This window comes from Choloepus didactylus, chromosome 2, assembly GCF_015220235.1.
Source record: "Choloepus didactylus isolate mChoDid1 chromosome 2, mChoDid1.pri, whole genome shotgun sequence".
Lineage (NCBI taxonomy): Eukaryota > Metazoa > Chordata > Mammalia > Pilosa > Megalonychidae > Choloepus > Choloepus didactylus.
Window position 1 is genome coordinate 114,843,489 of NC_051308.1, and position 18,706 is coordinate 114,862,194.

At 37.2% G+C, this 18,706-nt stretch overlaps 1 protein-coding gene across 1 annotated transcript in view; it reads right to left on the reverse strand.

Annotated features, from left to right (window-relative positions):
- SNX27 (sorting nexin 27) overlaps positions 1 to 18,706 on the reverse strand; it is a 124,331-nt gene that overhangs the window by 92,746 nt on the left and 12,879 nt on the right. Inside the window, exon 2 of the mRNA XM_037825982.1 lies at positions 5,057 to 5,288. Within this exon, the coding sequence (XP_037681910.1) occupies positions 5,057 to 5,288 (232 nt within the window). The remainder of the gene's footprint in view (positions 1 to 5,056; positions 5,289 to 18,706) is intronic.

The following is an 18,706-nucleotide window of genomic DNA, read 5'->3' on the forward strand; positions in this document are numbered from 1 at the left end:
ACTTCTCCATATTTTTGCAACTTTTCTGCTATTCTGAAAGGAATGTGAAATAAAAGATTTTGTTTCTGGCTTTTAAACACAAATAAAAAAATAAAAAAGGAACAAACTATTGACATATACAACAATGTAGATCAATCTTAAAAGGATTATATGAAGTGAAAGAAGCCAGGCACAAAAGATTACATATTATATGAGTCCATTTATTTGACACTCTAGAAAAGACAAAATTTAGTGGCAGAAAGCAGATCAGTGGTTGCCAGGGGTGGTGGTAGGGGTAAGAAACTGACTGCAAAGAGGCATAAGGGAATTTGGGGGGGGGCAATGGAAATGTTCTATATCTTGGTTGTGCTATTGGTGGTTATAAGACTATATACATTTTTGTTAAAACTCATAAAACTGGACACTTAAAATGGATGAAAGTTAATGTAGGTAAATTATGCTCGATAAAGTTGATTTCAAAAAAAAAGGACAATTTAGACTTTTCTCAAGTCTACAGAGGTTTCCAAGGACATAGGTAATTCCCAAAAGACCTCAACATCCAATCTGTTCTACTTTTAGAACCTGACTTCAATCTTAACTCTTAAATGCTTTATGATTCAAAGTACAGAACTTTTGAAGCACTTCATTTTTGCATATATACTTTTTTGTGTGTATATGGTTCTGAAAAAGCAGAGACCATACTGCTGTAAAACTTGTGTGGCTTTAGCTCCTGCTAAATAAAAGATGTTAAGTATCATTTGATCTTTCTGCAACTTTTCTAGTTTCCTTGCTTGCTTTTCACATCTCCCCACTAAAAAGAATTTATCATTAATGTCTAATGGCTATTTCTTTACAGAGGATAAATCTGTTTCAGAGAGTGCAACTTTAGTCAGCAGGTTACCTTTAAACATATGTAGTCTATTTGCCAACATCTATTAGAACCCGCTGCATCTTCTACAAAGAATAACGAACATTCCTCATTATATCAATGCTCCTAAAACAATCAAAGGCAAATAAAGCATAGTGCAACCAAGAGAAAAATTAAATAGATTGGTTTCCCAGTGGCAATTAAGTTTTTAAAAATAAACAAAGGTGAATTTAGAGGGGACTCAGGCAAGATGGCGGCACAGAGAGGAGTGGAAGCTAAGTAGTCCCCCTGGAAAACTACAAAAAAACAGAAACAACTAGTAAATAATCCAGAATAACTGCGGGGGGACAAATGAGACCATCCATTCATCATACACCAACCTGAATTGGGAGGAATGCCCGAGAACACAGCATAAAATCTGTAAGTAAAACCTGCGGAACCAAGTCGGGAGACCCCCTCCCCATAGCCTGAGCTGCGCAGCCGTGTGGTGCCACAGACAAGCTCTCTCCCAGCGAGCGAATACAGCTCAGCTGAGCTCCAACTGGGGTTTTCAGTAGCAAGTGTGAACTGCTCACTACAGGTACGCAGCCCCAAAAAACAGACAGAGGCTTTGGGTGACAACTGACCTGGGAGAGCCGGAGGGTCGCCTTGGACTGGGTCTGAAGGGGACTATCTGTTTCTTTTCTGGCTCAGTGGAGAAAGCCCCAGTCATTTTCAGTTTCCAGGGCTGTGACTCTGGGAAGGGTGGAGACACCACAAGCAGAGAGAGAGAGACCATTGAAATGCTAATGATCTCCACCTGAGGGGTCTGTCTTCTCTAGGAGGAAAGGAGTGGGGCCCTTTCCATTCAGAACCAGACCCCAGAGCCTGGGGGAACACAGCCATACCTCCTCACACCAGTCAAGAATTATAGGCTAACAGGTGTCACCTGCTGGGCAGAAAAGCACAGTGACCTGAGGCATCAAAGGGTGGAGCAATTTTCTAAGACACACCCTCAGGGAAACCAGATACTGAATACTTCTTCCCTCTGGGACCTGAGCCTGTTCTGGTCTGGGAAAACCTGATTTGGATAACCAAGGAAACCATGCCTAGACAACAGAAAATTACAACCTACACTAAGAAAAACAAAGTAATGGCCCAGTCAAAGGAACAAACGTACACTTCAACTGAGATACAGGAATTTAAACAACTAATGCTAAATCAATTCAAAAAGTTTAGAGAAGATATTGCAAAAGAGATAGAGGCTGTAAAGGAAGCACTGGGCATGTATACGGCAGAAATCAAAAGTTTAAAAAAACAACTAGTAGAATCTATGGAAATGAAAGGCACAACACAAGAGATGAAAGACACAATGGAAACATACAACAGCAGATCTCAAGAGGCAGAAGAAAACACTCAGGAAGTGGAGAACAAAACACCTGAAAGCCTACACGCAAAGGAGCAGATGGAGAAAAGAATGAAAAAATATGAGCAACGTCTCCGGGAACTCAAGGATGAAACAAAGTACAATAATGTACGTATCACTGGTGTCCCAGAAGGAGAAGAGAAGGGAAAGGGGGCAGAAGCAATAATAGAGGAAATAACTAATGAAAATTTCCCATCTCTTATGAAAGACATAAAATTACAGATCCAAGAAGCGCAGCGTACTCCAAACAGAAGAGATATGAATAGGCTTACGCCAAGACACTTAATAATCAGATTATCAAATGTCAAAGACAAAGAGAGAATCCTGAAAGCAGCAAGAGAAAAGCAATCCATTACATACAAAGGAAGCTTCATAAGACTATGTGTGGATCTCTCAGCAGAAACCATGGAGGCAAGAAGGAAGTGGTGTGATATATTTAAGATACTGAAAGAGAAAAACCACCAACCAAGAATCCTGTATCCAGCAAAGCTGTCCTTCAAATACGAGGGAGAGCTCAAAATATTTTCTGACAGACAGACAATGAGAGACTTTGTGAACAAGACACCTGCCCTACAGGAAATACTAAAGGGAGCACTACAGGGTGATAGAAGACAGGAGTGTGTGGTTTGGAACACAATTTGGGGAGATGGTAGCACAACAATGTAAGTACACTGAACAAAGGTAACTATGAATACGGTTGAGAGAGGAAGGTGGGGAGCATGTGAGACACCACAAGAAAGGAGGAAAGATAAAGACTGGGACTGTGTAACTTGGTGAAATCTAGAGTATTCAACAATTGTGATAAAATGTACAAATATGTTCTTTTACGAGGGAGAACAAGCAAATGTCAACTTTGCAAGGTGTTGAAAATGGGGAGGTATTGGGGGAGGGATGCAATCAGCATAAACTAGAGACTGTAACTATTAGAATCATTGTATTATGCTTCCTTTAATGTAACAAAGGTGATATACCAAGGTGAATGCAGGTAAGAGGGGGGGATAGGGGAGGCATGTTAGACACTTGACATTGGTGGTATTGTCTGATTCTTTATTCTACTTTGATTTAAGGTTATTTTTCCTTTTGCTGCTTCCTAGCTGTCATTTTTCTTTCCTCTTTCTTTTGCCTCTCTACCTTCTTTGACTCTCCCTCCTGCCTTGTGGAAGAAATGTAGATGCTCTTATATAGATAGTGGTGAAGGTGGTGAACACATAAATGTATGACCATGCAGAAAACCATCGATTATTTACTTGGGATGGAATGTATGGTGAGTGAACAAAACCATATTAAAAAAAATGGGTTGATGACAAAACCTCAAGGGCAATATACTGAGTGAAATAAGCCAGACACATTAAGACAATTATTGCAGGGTCTCACTGATAGGAACTAATTACAATATGTAAACTCATAGACATGAAATATAAGGTACCAAGATATAGGACGAGGCTGAAGAATGGGGAGTGGTTGCTTAGTATGAGCAGAATGTTCAATCAGGATGAACTTAAATGTTTGGAAATGAACAGGGGTGTTGGTAGCAAGATGTGAGAATAACTAACAGCGCCGAATGGTGTGTGAATGAGGTGGAAAGGGGAAGCTCAGAGTCATATATGTCACCAGAAGGAGAGTTGGAGGTCAAAAGATGGAAATGTATAAAACTGAATCCTATGGTGGGCAATGTCCATGATCAACTGTACAAATACTAGAAATCACTTCATGAACCAGAACAAATGTATGACAATACAATTAGAAGTTAATAATAGAGGGGCATATAGGGAAGAACTATATACCTACTACAAACTATATACTACAGTTAGTAGTATTTCAACTTTTTTTCATAAACAGTAACAAATGTACTATATCAATACTAGGAGTCAACAATTGAGGGGGGTTGGTTAGGGATAGAGGAGGATTAGAGTTTCCTTTTCTTTTTTTCTTTTTTCATCTTTCACTTTATTTCTTGTCTGGAGTAATGAAAAGTTTCTAAAAATTGAACAAAAATTAAGTGTGATGGATGCACAGCTGTATGAGGGTACCCAGAGGCAAGTGATTGTACACTTTGGATCTTTGGATAATTGTATGGTATCTGAACAATCTCAATAAAAATGAAAAAAAAAAGGCAAAAAATAAAAAAAATAAACAAAGGCACTGAGGAAAGGAGCTGGCACACAACACCCAGAATTCAAGATGAGCTTTCCTGTATATCTACAACAGCAACAGAGTAGGAACGTGTAAAATAGCTCAGGTGAACTACATTCAGAGTACAGTACCTTTGGAAAGACCAGAGTTAATGATTCACAGAGGTATCTCCAAACAAAAAGAAAAAGAGCATGATGTAGAGAGGAGTGCAGGGTATGAGCAAGTTCTGAAATGTATCAGTTCTGTATTACCTGAATGTTTTCAAAGACCCCACCTTCATTAATTCTTTAATTAATCTTGCTCTAGAACTCTACAGTCATCATTAAGCGAGAGACTGCTGTTAGCAAAGAAATATGGCAACCAAAACAAAACAATTCAAAAAAACAAAATTCACACATTTACAACATATCGGAGTACAAACTTAAAACTGTTCTGGAAATAAACAGAATTATACTTAAGTAGAAATGGGACTCTCTATTACTGTAGTTCACTCCCCACCCTGCCCAATAAATTAGGTCAGGGTCTATAATTTATGTGTGAACACTCCTTCCTGGTAGATAAACTGACCTAAATTGCAGTCTTTTATTCTACCACTCTAATATATATTGTAAATGATAAGTTTAGGGGAAACAAAAGCTAATGTTTGAGGATTGAGTTGGGCTGACACTCACCACAAACTTCTCACCATTCTGCTCCACATGTTTGTATGTGGGGACCGATATGGGCACTGCTTGCTTTTCTGTGTAATCATAAAATGATTGTCCCAACGAGTCGTCACTGGGATCTAGGTTATCCACCTCATGAGGAGGTACGGATAATACTGTCAAGATCAATTCCTTCTCGCCTGCTCGGATCAGGTCCACCACCTGCTTGTGTGTCGCCCCCTCAACATTCACGCCGTTCCTAAGGGGAAAAAAGGGAAAAAAACAATCCCATAAACCAGAAGGGTCTAAATACCTTATATCTCCACCCTCCTGCCCCCATTCTGGTATCACACAGAATGAACCATAAAATCAAAAGATTAATTTGGTTCCAGAAAGGTTGTTTATGTTTTCACAGATCCTAATGTGAAAAACTGTTAGTGAACTTCTGGGGGATGGAAGGAAGGGGATGGAAGCAAGTGTGAGGACCTATCCTTCCTCTATACTAGAATCCCACACACAGCTCCAGGAAAACACATGGGAAACAGAGGGTGAAGCTGAGGAGGAAACAAAGCTTTTTAAGCTAAATGGTCCAATTTCCTCATCCAAACTAAGCATGTGTACAATACAATCAAAGTGGCTTTTGACAATTCTGCCATTTAAATTATACTCGTTGTCCTTTTTTAAACCTTATGGGAATTCTGTTAAAAGAAAACTTTTCATAAAACATATTCCCTTAATTTGTGAATACTCAAGAAGTGTAACTCAAGATATCTTTACATTTATATCCAATTTCTCCCCATATTCCCAAATTAGTCAACTTTATTTTCCTTTATACCAAGTTTCATTACCTGGGGAGTTAAATGGCATTTATCTTCATACACACTAGATTTCCTGTATAGCTGGTTTGAAAAAAAGGCAAGATTACCTCTCTAAAATCTCATTCTGACTCAACTGCCTTTGTCCTTTCGATCACTTCAAGTCATCTCTCTTAGGATTCTATCTACTTTTTTCTGCTTTGTGCTATCTCACTTAAAGTCCTATATAACCAAATCAGACTAGAAAATATACATCTACAGTTATATAGTAAATCAACCTACTCATTCTCCTGTTTCACAGTGTATAAAAAGGCTGAAACTAGGAAAAGTACAGGGTTTGGAAGAGCAATAATTCTGTCAAGAAATATGCTGAGTCTCACAAAACTCACTCAGCAAACCCAACTACCATCCTAGAATGCTAACCCAGCCTGCCGTCTCAGCCAAAAGCCACTGGGCAGCTGGTCTAGAGGCTCCCTCCCATGGCTATCCCAAGAGAGTAAGGAAGTAATACACCTGGCCTCTAATCAATTTGATATTTAAAGTTAAAACTCTTTTTCAGTCCTTTTCCAAACCATTAGAGTTCTTCCTTCCTGAAAATGACAGTAAGTTTAGTAACAAGCCTTCCATAAACTTTTCAGTCACTGGAACTATCTCTGTCAGAGACTGGTATCTGAAACATCCATTTATGTAAACAGAACAGGCAGGAGATCACCCAGCTGGCTTCTTTCCTTATTTTGGTTTTAACAATCTACCGAGCTAAATTCAGTACTACTGACAGTTTACAACCTACAGTCTAACATTCACACAAAAATTCAGTAATTTTACAATGGGCTAACTGTAGAAGAAAACACAATTACCACTGATGGTAATTTGGACTTTAAAAATTCAGATCAGATCAAAGCAGCAAACAGAAAAACATGGTCAACTCCTTGATCATACAGAAGGATGGAAAAATGGGCTTTGGAGCCAGACCTACCTGGGTTCAAATCCTGACTCTGCCTATTAGTAGCAGAATTGGACTTGATTGAGTTATTTGACCTTTCTTAGCCTTATTTTCATCTGTAAAATGGCAACACTAACTCCCTAACAGGGTTACTATGAGGATTAATGTAATAAAATATGTAACTTGACTGGAACAATGCCTGAACACTTGCATTAAAAGGTAAAAAGAGGAAAGAAGTACTATGTACTATAAAGAGATTTTGGTTAAAGAAGAAATGGAAACCTAAAGTTAGGGACTGACAAAGGATTTCATCTAATTCTTTGGCCTCAGAAGTAGTTCTGAGAAAATACTTTGATGATAGAAGAAATAAAATTGAAAGAAAAAAAGGGTTAGAAATCATCAGAGAACTTAGCTTATTCACAAATATCTAGGTTAAGATTTTTACAAATTGAGGAAACTAACACTTTAAAAACTGTAAGCAACATGTTTGATACTAAAACAAGATGTTTATGTTAGTACAATTAATTTTATGAGATGTGCAAGTAGAAAAACTTTAAGAACAGATGCTCATATCTTACTTTTCAACTCTCTAATTTTTTTCCTTTAAATGAAGGATTTTTAATCTGGGCTACTCCGCAAATAGACTTGGGGGTCAGGGAACACCACATAATTTGTGTGCAAAATTGTATATGTGGGCATATATGTGCTTTCTTCTGGGGAGAAAGTTCACAGCTCTGCCAGTTTCAAAAAGGAATACGTAATCTCCAAAAAGTTCAACAACTACTGCTTTAAATGCACATCTCCACCCAACTCAGTTTTCAAGCCAGAGTACATTGCTTCTACAGTGACTCAAAAAAAAAAAAAAAAAAAAAAAAAAAAGCCCTGAAAACTGTCAGAGAAACTTAAGTGTGGTTTACTCCAAAAACAGTCAGGGATCAAGATGGCGATTCTTTAAACTGGCTTGCTTAAATTTTACCTGTTTATTAGTAAAGCCAAGCTTCAAATTGGCTATTATGTCAAAAACCTCTTTTAAAAAAAGACAGGAAAAAATGACCAGTGTTACATTCTGTTACATTCTAAACACACTTGGTAATATTTACTTGGTTCAACTATAGAAGGAATGTTACACATTTCACAATTTAATACAAAGCTGGAAATCCCTTCATTTTTCAGAGAACAAAATTATATCATTTAAAACCCCAGGATGTCTCATTTCAAATAGTGTACTACCTTCTCAAGAATCAAGAGGTTTTCCGGTCATAAAAATGTTTATATAATATTCTATTTTCCACAAGAATGCTACTATATCAGGCCCAAATTAGGTGTGGCCCAATACTTTGAACAATTCTAAAGACATAAATGAATGCAAAATGTAAATTCTGCAATGAAGGGAAGTTTTAGCAGTACAGACTTCTGGGTCAAAGCATGGGTTTTGGAGTTAGACTTGGGTTTGAATACCAACTGTGTCATTTAACAGATACAAGATATTAGGTCACCGCAATAAGACTCAATTTCCTCATCCATAAATGGTGCAAATAATACCTATTGCTAATGGAATTGCAGTGAGAAATGATAAAGCACTTAGCACAGAATCTAGAACATGGTAACCAGTCAATAAATGGTAGTTATTCATGCTATAGTATTTTTATCAGCGAGGCAAGCAGGTTGGTAGTATTTTGGCCTCCCTGATACTACAAACCCTTTCTACCACCAGCTCCCCTTGCCATTCTTCTGACTTTGTAACAATAACTGCTTAGAACTCATCTAAAAATAAATGCAACCAATGATCACAGGGATCACAAGATGGCCACCTTCATAAGGCCACCATATCAGAGAACCATGAAGTCCCAGACCACACTTATTGGGATAGTGCCCAATAAGACCTATCCATCTGGGTTCTTCCACAAATGAAAGCCAGTAGCTTAAAACACAATTAAAAAAAAATTCCAACAGATGTGTGATTAAGCGAATAGAGTTAAATGTTTATTGGGTATATGGGTATCCACTGTATAGTTGTTGTTTTGTTTTGTTTTTTCCAACTTTTCTGTATGTTTGAAATTTTTCATAATAAAACATTGGGGGGAAAAAAAAGACTAGAAGAACATTCCAACAATCTACAAATAGACCAGAAGTTGTTTCCTTAGGCAACTAGGTAATACGCAATTTACTTTATGTCTTCTGTGTTGCACAGATACACTTGATAATTTTAATAAAATTTGCCTCACTTTTACATTAAATCAACACTTGGCCCCACAGGACAGAGCTTCACCTAGCTAATGGAAGTGGCTTTAAATAAGATTTCTATTGGACCAGTTAGCAAGCTGGCAAAATTGCAAAGCTAGTATAAAAACTCCCAGAAACAGGAGAAAAAGCTCTAAGTAGTCAGAATTTGCATACACTGTTTACAAAGGAAGCTGTATACAATGAAAACTAGGTATGGATGGAAATGTGACAAAGCCAATCACTATATTTACCATAGCAAGGAGCCATTCTACATGGTAAACAGAATATTATCTTCTACACCCGGTGACATGCCAAAAAGTAATTAAAGGATAATTAGTTCCTCAGAGGTAGTCTATAAAAAACAGACAAAACATTCCTATAACTGCAAGGAATGAGATATTCTTTTCAACATTGTACATTAAAACACAATGGCTACATGCCCAAAAGAATGGCTAAAATACAAGAGTGACAAAATCAAGTGTTGATGAGGATGTGGAGCAACTAGAATTCTCATATATTACTTATGGAAGTATAAAACAAAATCAACTTGGCAGTTTCTTTTAACACTAAACATACATTTACTGTATGATCCAGCAATTCCACTCCTAGATATTTAACCAAGAGGAAAACATGTCCCCACAAACAACTGTCAAATTTTTATTGCGGCTTTATTCATAATAGTCCAAAACTAAAAAAAGTCCAAATGTCTATCAACAGATGAATAGATAAACAACTGTGGCATAATAGTACAACAGAGTATTACTCAGCAATAAAAAGGAACAAACTACTGATATCCACAACGTGGATGAATCTCAAAAATACACTGAGCAAAAGAAGTCAGGCAAAAAAGAATTTGATTTCGTTTATTTGACAAAACTATTCTATAGGGGTAGAAATCTTATCAGTGATTGTCTGGAGGGGAAGCAGGAAAGGGAGAGTACTGAACACAAAAAGGCATAAGGAAGTCTTCTGAAATGATGGAAGTGTTCTACATCTTAACTGGGGTATGGTTAAATGGGTGCATACTTTTGCCAAAATTTAAATTCTACACTTAAAAATGTGTGCATTTGCACTAGATAATTTAACTTGTACCATCAGTTTGTTTGAACACCATAGATGCAGGGAGCAGTGAATGGAAAGTGGGATTTGGTGAGTTTGCACAGGCTGAGATGAAATCCTGACACATCCCAGAGTGATATAGGCAGAGAGTATAAGTGTATTTGCAGGGCCCCCTGAGGGGCTGGGGAGAAATGTGGAAGTGTTAGACTTCCCCACCTGGGCCACTGCTGATTTTCCCACAAGCATTGAGGACTGCCAATTTAGTGAGCTGAGCCCTGGATCTTGGGGGCTTTCCCCTGTGAGGCTGGTTTGCTGCATGGGAGAAGCTAAGCCCACACATAATTGTGCCCAGGAGTGTCCCTCAGAGAGCTTCTTTGTTGCTTAGATATGGCCTCCCCTCTCTCTAAGCCACTCATTGCCCTCCTCGCTATGTGGGACATGACTCCCTGGCAATGCGGGAAATAACTCCTGGAGATGAGCCTGGACCCAGCACGGTGAGATCAAGGATCATTTTGACCAAAAGGGGGAAGAGAAATGAAACAAAATAAGGTTCCAGTGGCTAAGAGATTTCAAATGGAGTCGAGAGGTCACTCTGGAGGGTATTCTTATGCGCTATGTAGATATCACCTTTCAGTGTGTTGAAACTGCTAGAGGGAAATACCTGAAGTGGTCAAACCACAACCCAGTGATCTTGATTCTTGAAGACGATTGTATAACTATGTAGATTGTATAACTATGTAGATTGCATAGTGTGACTGTGTGACGATGAAAACCTTGTGGCTCGCACTCCCTTTATCCAGTGTATGGAGAGATGAGTGGAAAAATGGGGACAAAAATTAGATGAAGAATAGGGTGGCATGGAGAGGATGGACAGATTTAGGTGTTCTTTTTTGCTTTTATTTTTAATTTGGACTAAGGAAAAGGTTCAAAAATTGATTCTGATGATGAATGCACAACTGTATGATGGTGCTGTGAATGACTGTACACTGTGGATGACTGTAGGGTGTGTGAATATATCTCAATTAAACTGTATTTTAAGAGTAAATGAACAATGGGGGAGGAGGGAAATGGGATGTTTTGGATATTCTTTTTTATTTTAATTTTAATTTTATTTTTTTGGAGTAATGAAAACGTTCAAAGTTTAATTGTGGAGATGAACGCACAACTAAATGATGATACTGTGAAGTGACTGTACACTTTGAATGACTGTATGTTATGTGATTATATCTCAATAAAATTGCATAAAAACGTGCATTTCACTGTATACATATTAAACCTCAGTAAAGTTGATTTAAAAATAGAAATATAATAGCCTCATTTATAAATGTGAAATAGTAATCTATCATCAGAATGAAACGTAACCCCTATTCTACTTTCAGATTACTTTTAATTTTTTGCTATTATGAACAATGTTGCTATGACAATCCTAATATATGAATCTCTGCACATATCTGCAGCTTCAAAATTTTTAACGGATAAAACACATGCTTCTTCCTTCACCTCCCTTATCTTTGTTGAAAATAAGCTTAACTGTGGATATCTGCAAGTCTTAAGAGACTATTTCATGGATGTTATGAAGAGAAAATTAAGCCAAGAGCTAGTTTTACCCGTTACTGCTTTGACTTTTTCTCTTCATCTCCTATAAATAACAGGATACTAGTATAGTTTCAAGCCTAGTATAGGCAAGAACCTCGGCAACAGATGATTTTAAAGTTAGGTCAGATAGCAGCAGCATCTAGTTCAAGTTTATTAAAGCCATAATATGAGAGACAAAAGTCAAAATCACCCAACACTGGATTAATTCCACTGTATGGAATTACAAATATAATTCAGATTTTCTTTAGGAGACTAAATTCCTTTTGTTAGATTTTTTTAAGCATTCAGGCTGTAAAGCATTTTCTTCTGACAGTTTTTGTTCAGTCAATTTGTTCAGTCAAATACTAATATTAAGGAAACCTTCAAACACACTGAAGTTATCAAGCAAATGGACTATACACCTCTTAAAAACATGGAAAGTTCTTATTTATGTTAGATGCAAAAAACAAAGATTATGGATTATAAGTTTTGTTTTTTGTTTTTTGCATTTGAAATGTTAAAACATTGTCCATTGTGATTACAAGCATGTAAAATGTTTTTGCCCATAAGAAAGGCACATGTAAGAAATGAAAATAGTTGAGTTGAGGTGACTGTAACTATGGGCAATTATTTTTGCATTTAAAATAGCTGTTATACCACCTTTTCAACTATAAAGAACTTTTAAAATGAACTCCCTACATTCTCCACAATATATCTTCTTGAAATTGGGTGAAGATCTCACAAGTTGGAGAAAAGCAGACCCCTGGCATATCAGAAGAGAGTCATTTCCTTTGACTTTTCATTGGTTCACTGCCCAGTTGCTGAATACAGCTATAACAGAAACTGAAGTGTAAAACAAGGAACTACTGTATCACTTAAATATGAATATTTGTCCTTTCTAATTTTACAGTTAAATCATCTGACTGGCTTAGATTAGCTCCTTCTCATCAAACTCTGCCTCCTTGCTATCTTACTTAGGCAAACAATCAAGTCAAGAGAATACCCTTAATGACTAACTGTCTTTGCAATCACGTTTACACTTTGCTCTTAAACTCTTGTGATATGAGATTCAGATATGCATAAGCAAAAAGCATAGCCAAAGGAGGGGAAGTTTAAAAGGTCTCCACAAAAATCACTATTTTGGAGCATTAAATATCAAGAACTCGTTGGAGTTTTGTCTCAGAAATAACAAATTTTGTATATTACATCTTACAACACCTAATTTATTGGTGGGTGGGATGAGAGAAGCACAACTAGTGGAAGCGAATGGCTAAATGTTTCTAAAACATTATCTCAATTACTTTTAATGTAAATTTATACCATTTGGAATATGAGATAACTGTATAACTAAAACCCTTTTGTAAAGCAATTTCACTAGTAATATTGATCTGATGCCATAAAAAAAAATTGTTCATATTTTTTCAACTCCTACTGGCATTACTCAGAATTTATCCTAAGAAAACCACCAAAATATGAACTCCATGAGGGCAAGAACTTCTACATGTATCATTTAGATGGCTCTCAAATATTTGTTCAAAGAATAAATAAAGTAATCCTAAACATAGAAAAAGTTAGGCACAAACATATTAATCATTATTTAGGTTGTTTCCAAATTTGTATTATTTTTTTCTGTTCTTGAATAGTCAAAAAAAACTATAGCAGAACAATTTGAGACATTGTAAAGCAATCATTGAGAACTGTAAATATGAAGAACAGAATAACAGAAATATGTTTCAGCCAATGCTACTTTAAAAAATGGATAAGAGAAATGCAAAACTATATAACCATAAAAAGAGAAGATAACATAAGGGAAAATCTAGGTGACCTTGGGTTTGGAGATAGATTTTAGATAAAACACCAAAAGCAAGATTCATGAAAAAAAATTGGTAAGTTGAACTTTATTAAAATTTAAAACTTCTGCTCTGCAAAAGACACTGTTAAGAGAATGAAAATACAAGCCACAGTCTGGTAGAAAATATTTGCAAAACATATTTCTGATGAAGGACTTGTATCCAAAATACACAAAGAACTCTTAAAACAATTTAAAAATATGCAAAAGATCTGGACACCTCACCAAAGAAGATAAACAGATGGCAAATAAGCATATATTATTAGAAGATGCTAATAATATACCTATTAGATTGGCTAAAATACAAACAAAAAAACACCTGACAATATCAAATGCTGGAAAGGATGTACAGCAACAGAAATTCTCATTCTTTGTTGGTGGGAATACAAAACGGTACCCTTTGAAAGATAGTTTGGCAGTTTCTGTCAAAGCTAAACAGTCTTAAAAAAGATTCAGCAATCTTACTCCTAGGTATTTATCCAATTAAACTGAATACTTTCGTCCACAAAAAAACCTGTACACAAATATTTAGAGCAGCTTTATTCATAATTGCCAAAAATTGGAAGCAACCAAAATGTCCTTCAATAGGTGAATGGATAAACAAATTGTGATATATCCAAACAATGGAATATTATTCAACTGTAAAAAGAAATGAGCCCTCAAGCCAAGAAAAGACACTCAGAGAAACCTTAAATGCATATTGTTATGTGCAAGAAGTCAGAATGAAAAAGATACATACTGTGTGATTCCAATTATAAGATATTTGGAAAAAGAAAAGATAAGTGTTTGACAGGGATTTGGGATGAGGGGATAGATGAATAGATGAAACGGGATTTTTAGGGCAGTGAAATTATTCTATATGTGATACTGTAATGGCAGATACATGATATTATGCATTTGTCAGAACCAACAGAATCTTACAACACAAAGAGTGAACCCTAATGTATGCAAACTAAAAACACAAAGAGTGAACCCTAATGTATGCAAATTAAAAAAAAAAATCAAGAGACCAGGGGAATCCTAGGAAAGAATGAATACTGTGACAAGAGAATCTAACTGAATTATAAATGCATGAAACAATTTCACTGAAGGGAATGGGGAAAATGAGTGCAGATGAAGTAACTCTAGAAACGAAGTCTGCAAGACTAAAGGTAAAATGAACTGCCCATAAGTGTTCAGTCAATAAAGTTGTTTTCCACAGGGGTATGAGTTAACAATTCTGACAGTGCTATATATGTATACAGGAATTGAACAATTAAGTAAATGGATGGTAAATGGAGGAGTGACGGTTCCCACTGTGGAAATTTACGAGTTAACAAGGGAAGGAGGCTAGAATAATCCATGTGGGAATAGAGTGGAAACATCATTAAGAACTTACGTTTAAATTAATATAGATGCAAATGGTTACATATAGAGATATTTATAAATGCCTGTATATACACACACAACATTTCTCAGCTCTGTCAGCTGAGAGGTCCTAAAAGAAAAACCACACCTAGCACCCAGATCTTCATTTCTAATACCATTCTCCAATGAAAGGAACCAGGTCTCTTTGGAGTAATGGCTGATTTTAAGCCTGGAGCTCCAACTGTAACAAGATCAGCCCGGAGCATCCTATAGTGCCAGAAGAGAAGGAAGTGCTCAGACAAACAAAAACAAAAAACACACATTGATTGGGGTATGTCAACAAGGCACAGGAGCCAGCTGAAAAAGCTGCCAATAGCCAAAGATAAAGCAATTGGAGTAACAAATAACATAGTGGGTTATAACCCAAAGTATGAAATAAATATAAATAAATGATTGAATAAATTAATAAGTGAGAGAGAAGAGACAAATCTCCTGTACAGGAAAATTCCAAATAAATTTTGTAGATATTCCACCCTAAGAAGGGGAAGCCTAACTCCCCACTCAAGTTTGGGCTGCACATAGTGACATCCTACAATACACATGACCACTACTCCTCAAAACCATAAAGCTTAACAAAAACAAGAAAAAGCTGAGAAACTGTCATGACCAAGATGAGCCTAAGGAAACATGACAACTAAATGTAATGTGAGAATATGGAAAAGACATTAAGCAAAAACTAAGGAAATCTGAATAACTACGAACTTTAGTTAGTAATAAGTTATAAATATTAATTCACTAATTTTAACAAATGTACCATAGTAATGTAAGATGTTAAATAATAGGGAGATAACTGTATGTGTGTTTAGGAGGGTGGGAGGTATACAAACCCTACTATCACTCAATTTTTCTGTAAATCTAAAACTGCTATAGAAAAGAAATAAATTAAGTTTTAAAGTGAATTACAAATTGCATATAAAATTATTTCAATTTCATAAAAATGCATAAGATAGCCAAAATATAACAAGTCGTTGTTTTAGGCTCTATAGCTACTTGTTAAATTGTAATTTGAAAGTTATCACCTTTTTGTATACATATTTCACAATAAGGTAATAATTGAAACTATGGAACTGTAACCCATAATATTCTTTGAAATTTGCTAACTACTTGTTAAATTGCACTTGGAAAGTTATCACTTCTATCTATGTATACATGTTGTAAACCACAATAAGAAATATGATTTTTTTATAAAAAGTAGTTGTATCAGGACAGTAAGATTATGGGTGATTTTTTTTTTCCAAAGCCTCCAAATTTTCCAAAACATACTGATTTTACTTTTCTAATCTTAAAATACGAATTTTAAAAATTAAGAATCAAGAGTCAAAAAACAAATATATCAAAGTGGATCTAACCTCTGTTGTCAGACATTAAATAGTTCCCAGTCGGAAGATTAGGACTCTATCATGATTTCTTAGTAAATAATTCAATAAGAAGATAAGGTGTGGAGAACCTAACATGGTGGCTAGGTGAGACAGGGCAAAAAAACACCTCTGTGAAAAACAATAGATAAAAACCAGAAAGTGACCCAGAATACCGGTTACATCGATGCACCAGCTGGACGAGGTCTGTTAGTACCATGGGGGCCGTACACTTCGCGAAACCAGGAGTCTGCATTCTGAAACAAGTAAGCTGGCTGGAAGACCCGCAGCCGTGCTGCGGTGTGGGGAAGCCAGGGGTTGGCGTTTGGAGACCAATGGGCTCTTTAAAAAAAAAAAAAAAAAAAAGGGAAAAACCCAGGAGTGGCTGCAGCTGCAATAGTGGGAACCATGCAGTAAAACACAGCAGAAGAGGGCTGAGCTGGCCTCTTGGTATCTGGCCTGGAGGATAGCCCGCTGCAGACACCCTCGGGGCCAGGGGAGAGGAGGGGAGAGCCGGAAGCAGAAAGAAACCCCGCGGCTTGCAGCTGGCTCCCCGGAGGGCTGGATAAACTCCTGCCCAGGGCCGTGCCCACAGCCCAGAGCCCCGCCGGTTGTCCCAGAGCTGGGAAGGAGGAACTGTGCAAGGAGGCGGGGGTTGAGACGCCCCATTCAGCCATCTTTGCATCAGGCTGAGAGCGCCCTTGCACGGCCCGGCAGCCCGGGGCTTCCCTTGAGGGACGGCGCACACTGGTGACGTAGCACAGCATTCCCTCAGCAGAGGTCCTGGAAGATCACAGGTGAGAAAAGCGGCCCACTTGGAAAACCCAGAGATGCTACGCAAGTCCAGTGGTTTGTGGGTCAGCGAGAGAGAGGGTCTGGGGCTCAACTGAAATGAAGGCTTAGACTCTTGCGTCGGCCTTGAATCTCCGGAAACCTGGGGGGTTTGAATATTAAAGCTGCCCTTCCTCCCTGGCCACCCAGACACACACCCCACATTCAGGGCAGATGGCTCCAGCAACACACCCAAACTGAGTTCACCAACTGAACCCCACAAGAATCATTTCCCCACACACCGCGGGGACAAGGTTGAGAACTGACTTGAGGGGTATAGGTGACTTGCAGACGCCATCTGCTGGTTAGTTAGAGAAAGTGCATGCCACCAACCTGTGTTTCTGAAAAATTAAATTGGTATCTTTTTTTTACAACTTGAAAGAACCCTATAAAGCAAAGCAAATGCCAAGAGGCCAAAAACAACAGAAAATCTTAAAGCATATGATAAAACCAGATGATATGGAGAACCCAATTCCAAACACCCAAATCAAAATATAAGACGAGACACAGTACTTGGCACAATTAATCAAAGAACTACAATCAAGGAACGAAAACATGGCAAAGGATTTAAAGGACATCAAGAAGACCACGGCCCAGGATATAAGCGACATAAAGAAGACCCTAGAAGAGCATAAAGAAGACATTGCAAGAGTAAATAAAAAAACAGAAGATCTTATGAAACTGTTGGCCAAATTAAAAGACTCTGGATACTCACAATACAAGATTAGAGGAAGCTGAACAACGTCTCAGTGTCCTAGAAGTCCACAGAACAGAAAATGAAAGAACAAAAGAAAGAATGGAGAAAAAATCGAAAAAATCGAAATGGATCTCAGGGATACGACAGATAAAATAAAACATCCAAACTTAAGACTCACTGGTGTCCCAGAAGGGGAAGAGAAGGGTAAAGGTCTAGAAAACTTCCCAAACCTTCTACACAATATAAATACACAAAGCATAAATGCCCAGCGAACTCCAAATAGAATAAATCCAAATAAACCCACTCCAAGACATATTCTGATCAGACTGTCAAATACTGAAGAGAAGGAGTAAGTTCTGAAGGCAGCAAGAGAAAAGCAATTCACCACATACAAAGGAAACAACATAAGACTAAGTTGTGACTACTCAGCAGCCACCATGGAGGCGAGAAGGCAGTGGCATGACATATTTAAAATTCTGAGAGAGAAAAATTTCCAGCCAAGAATACCTTATCCAGCAAAACTCTCCTTCAAATTTGAGGGAGAGCTTAAATTTTTCACAGACAGACAAATGCTGAGAGACTTTGCCAATAAAAGACCTGCCCTACTTCAGATACTAAAGTGAGCCCTACCATCAGAGAAACAAAGAAAGGAGAAAGAGATATAGAGAATTTTAACAGACATATATAGTACCTTACATCCCAAAGCACCAGGACACTCATTTTTCTCTAGTGATCACAGATCTTTCTCCAGAAGGGACCATAAGCTGGGATATAAAACAAGCCTCAATAAATTAAAAAAAATTGAATATACTCAAAGCACATTCTCCAACCACAATGGAATACAAATAGAAGTCAATAATTTTTGAATTGTAACTCCACTATTTACTTCCTACATGATATAAAATACACAAACTCTAATGACA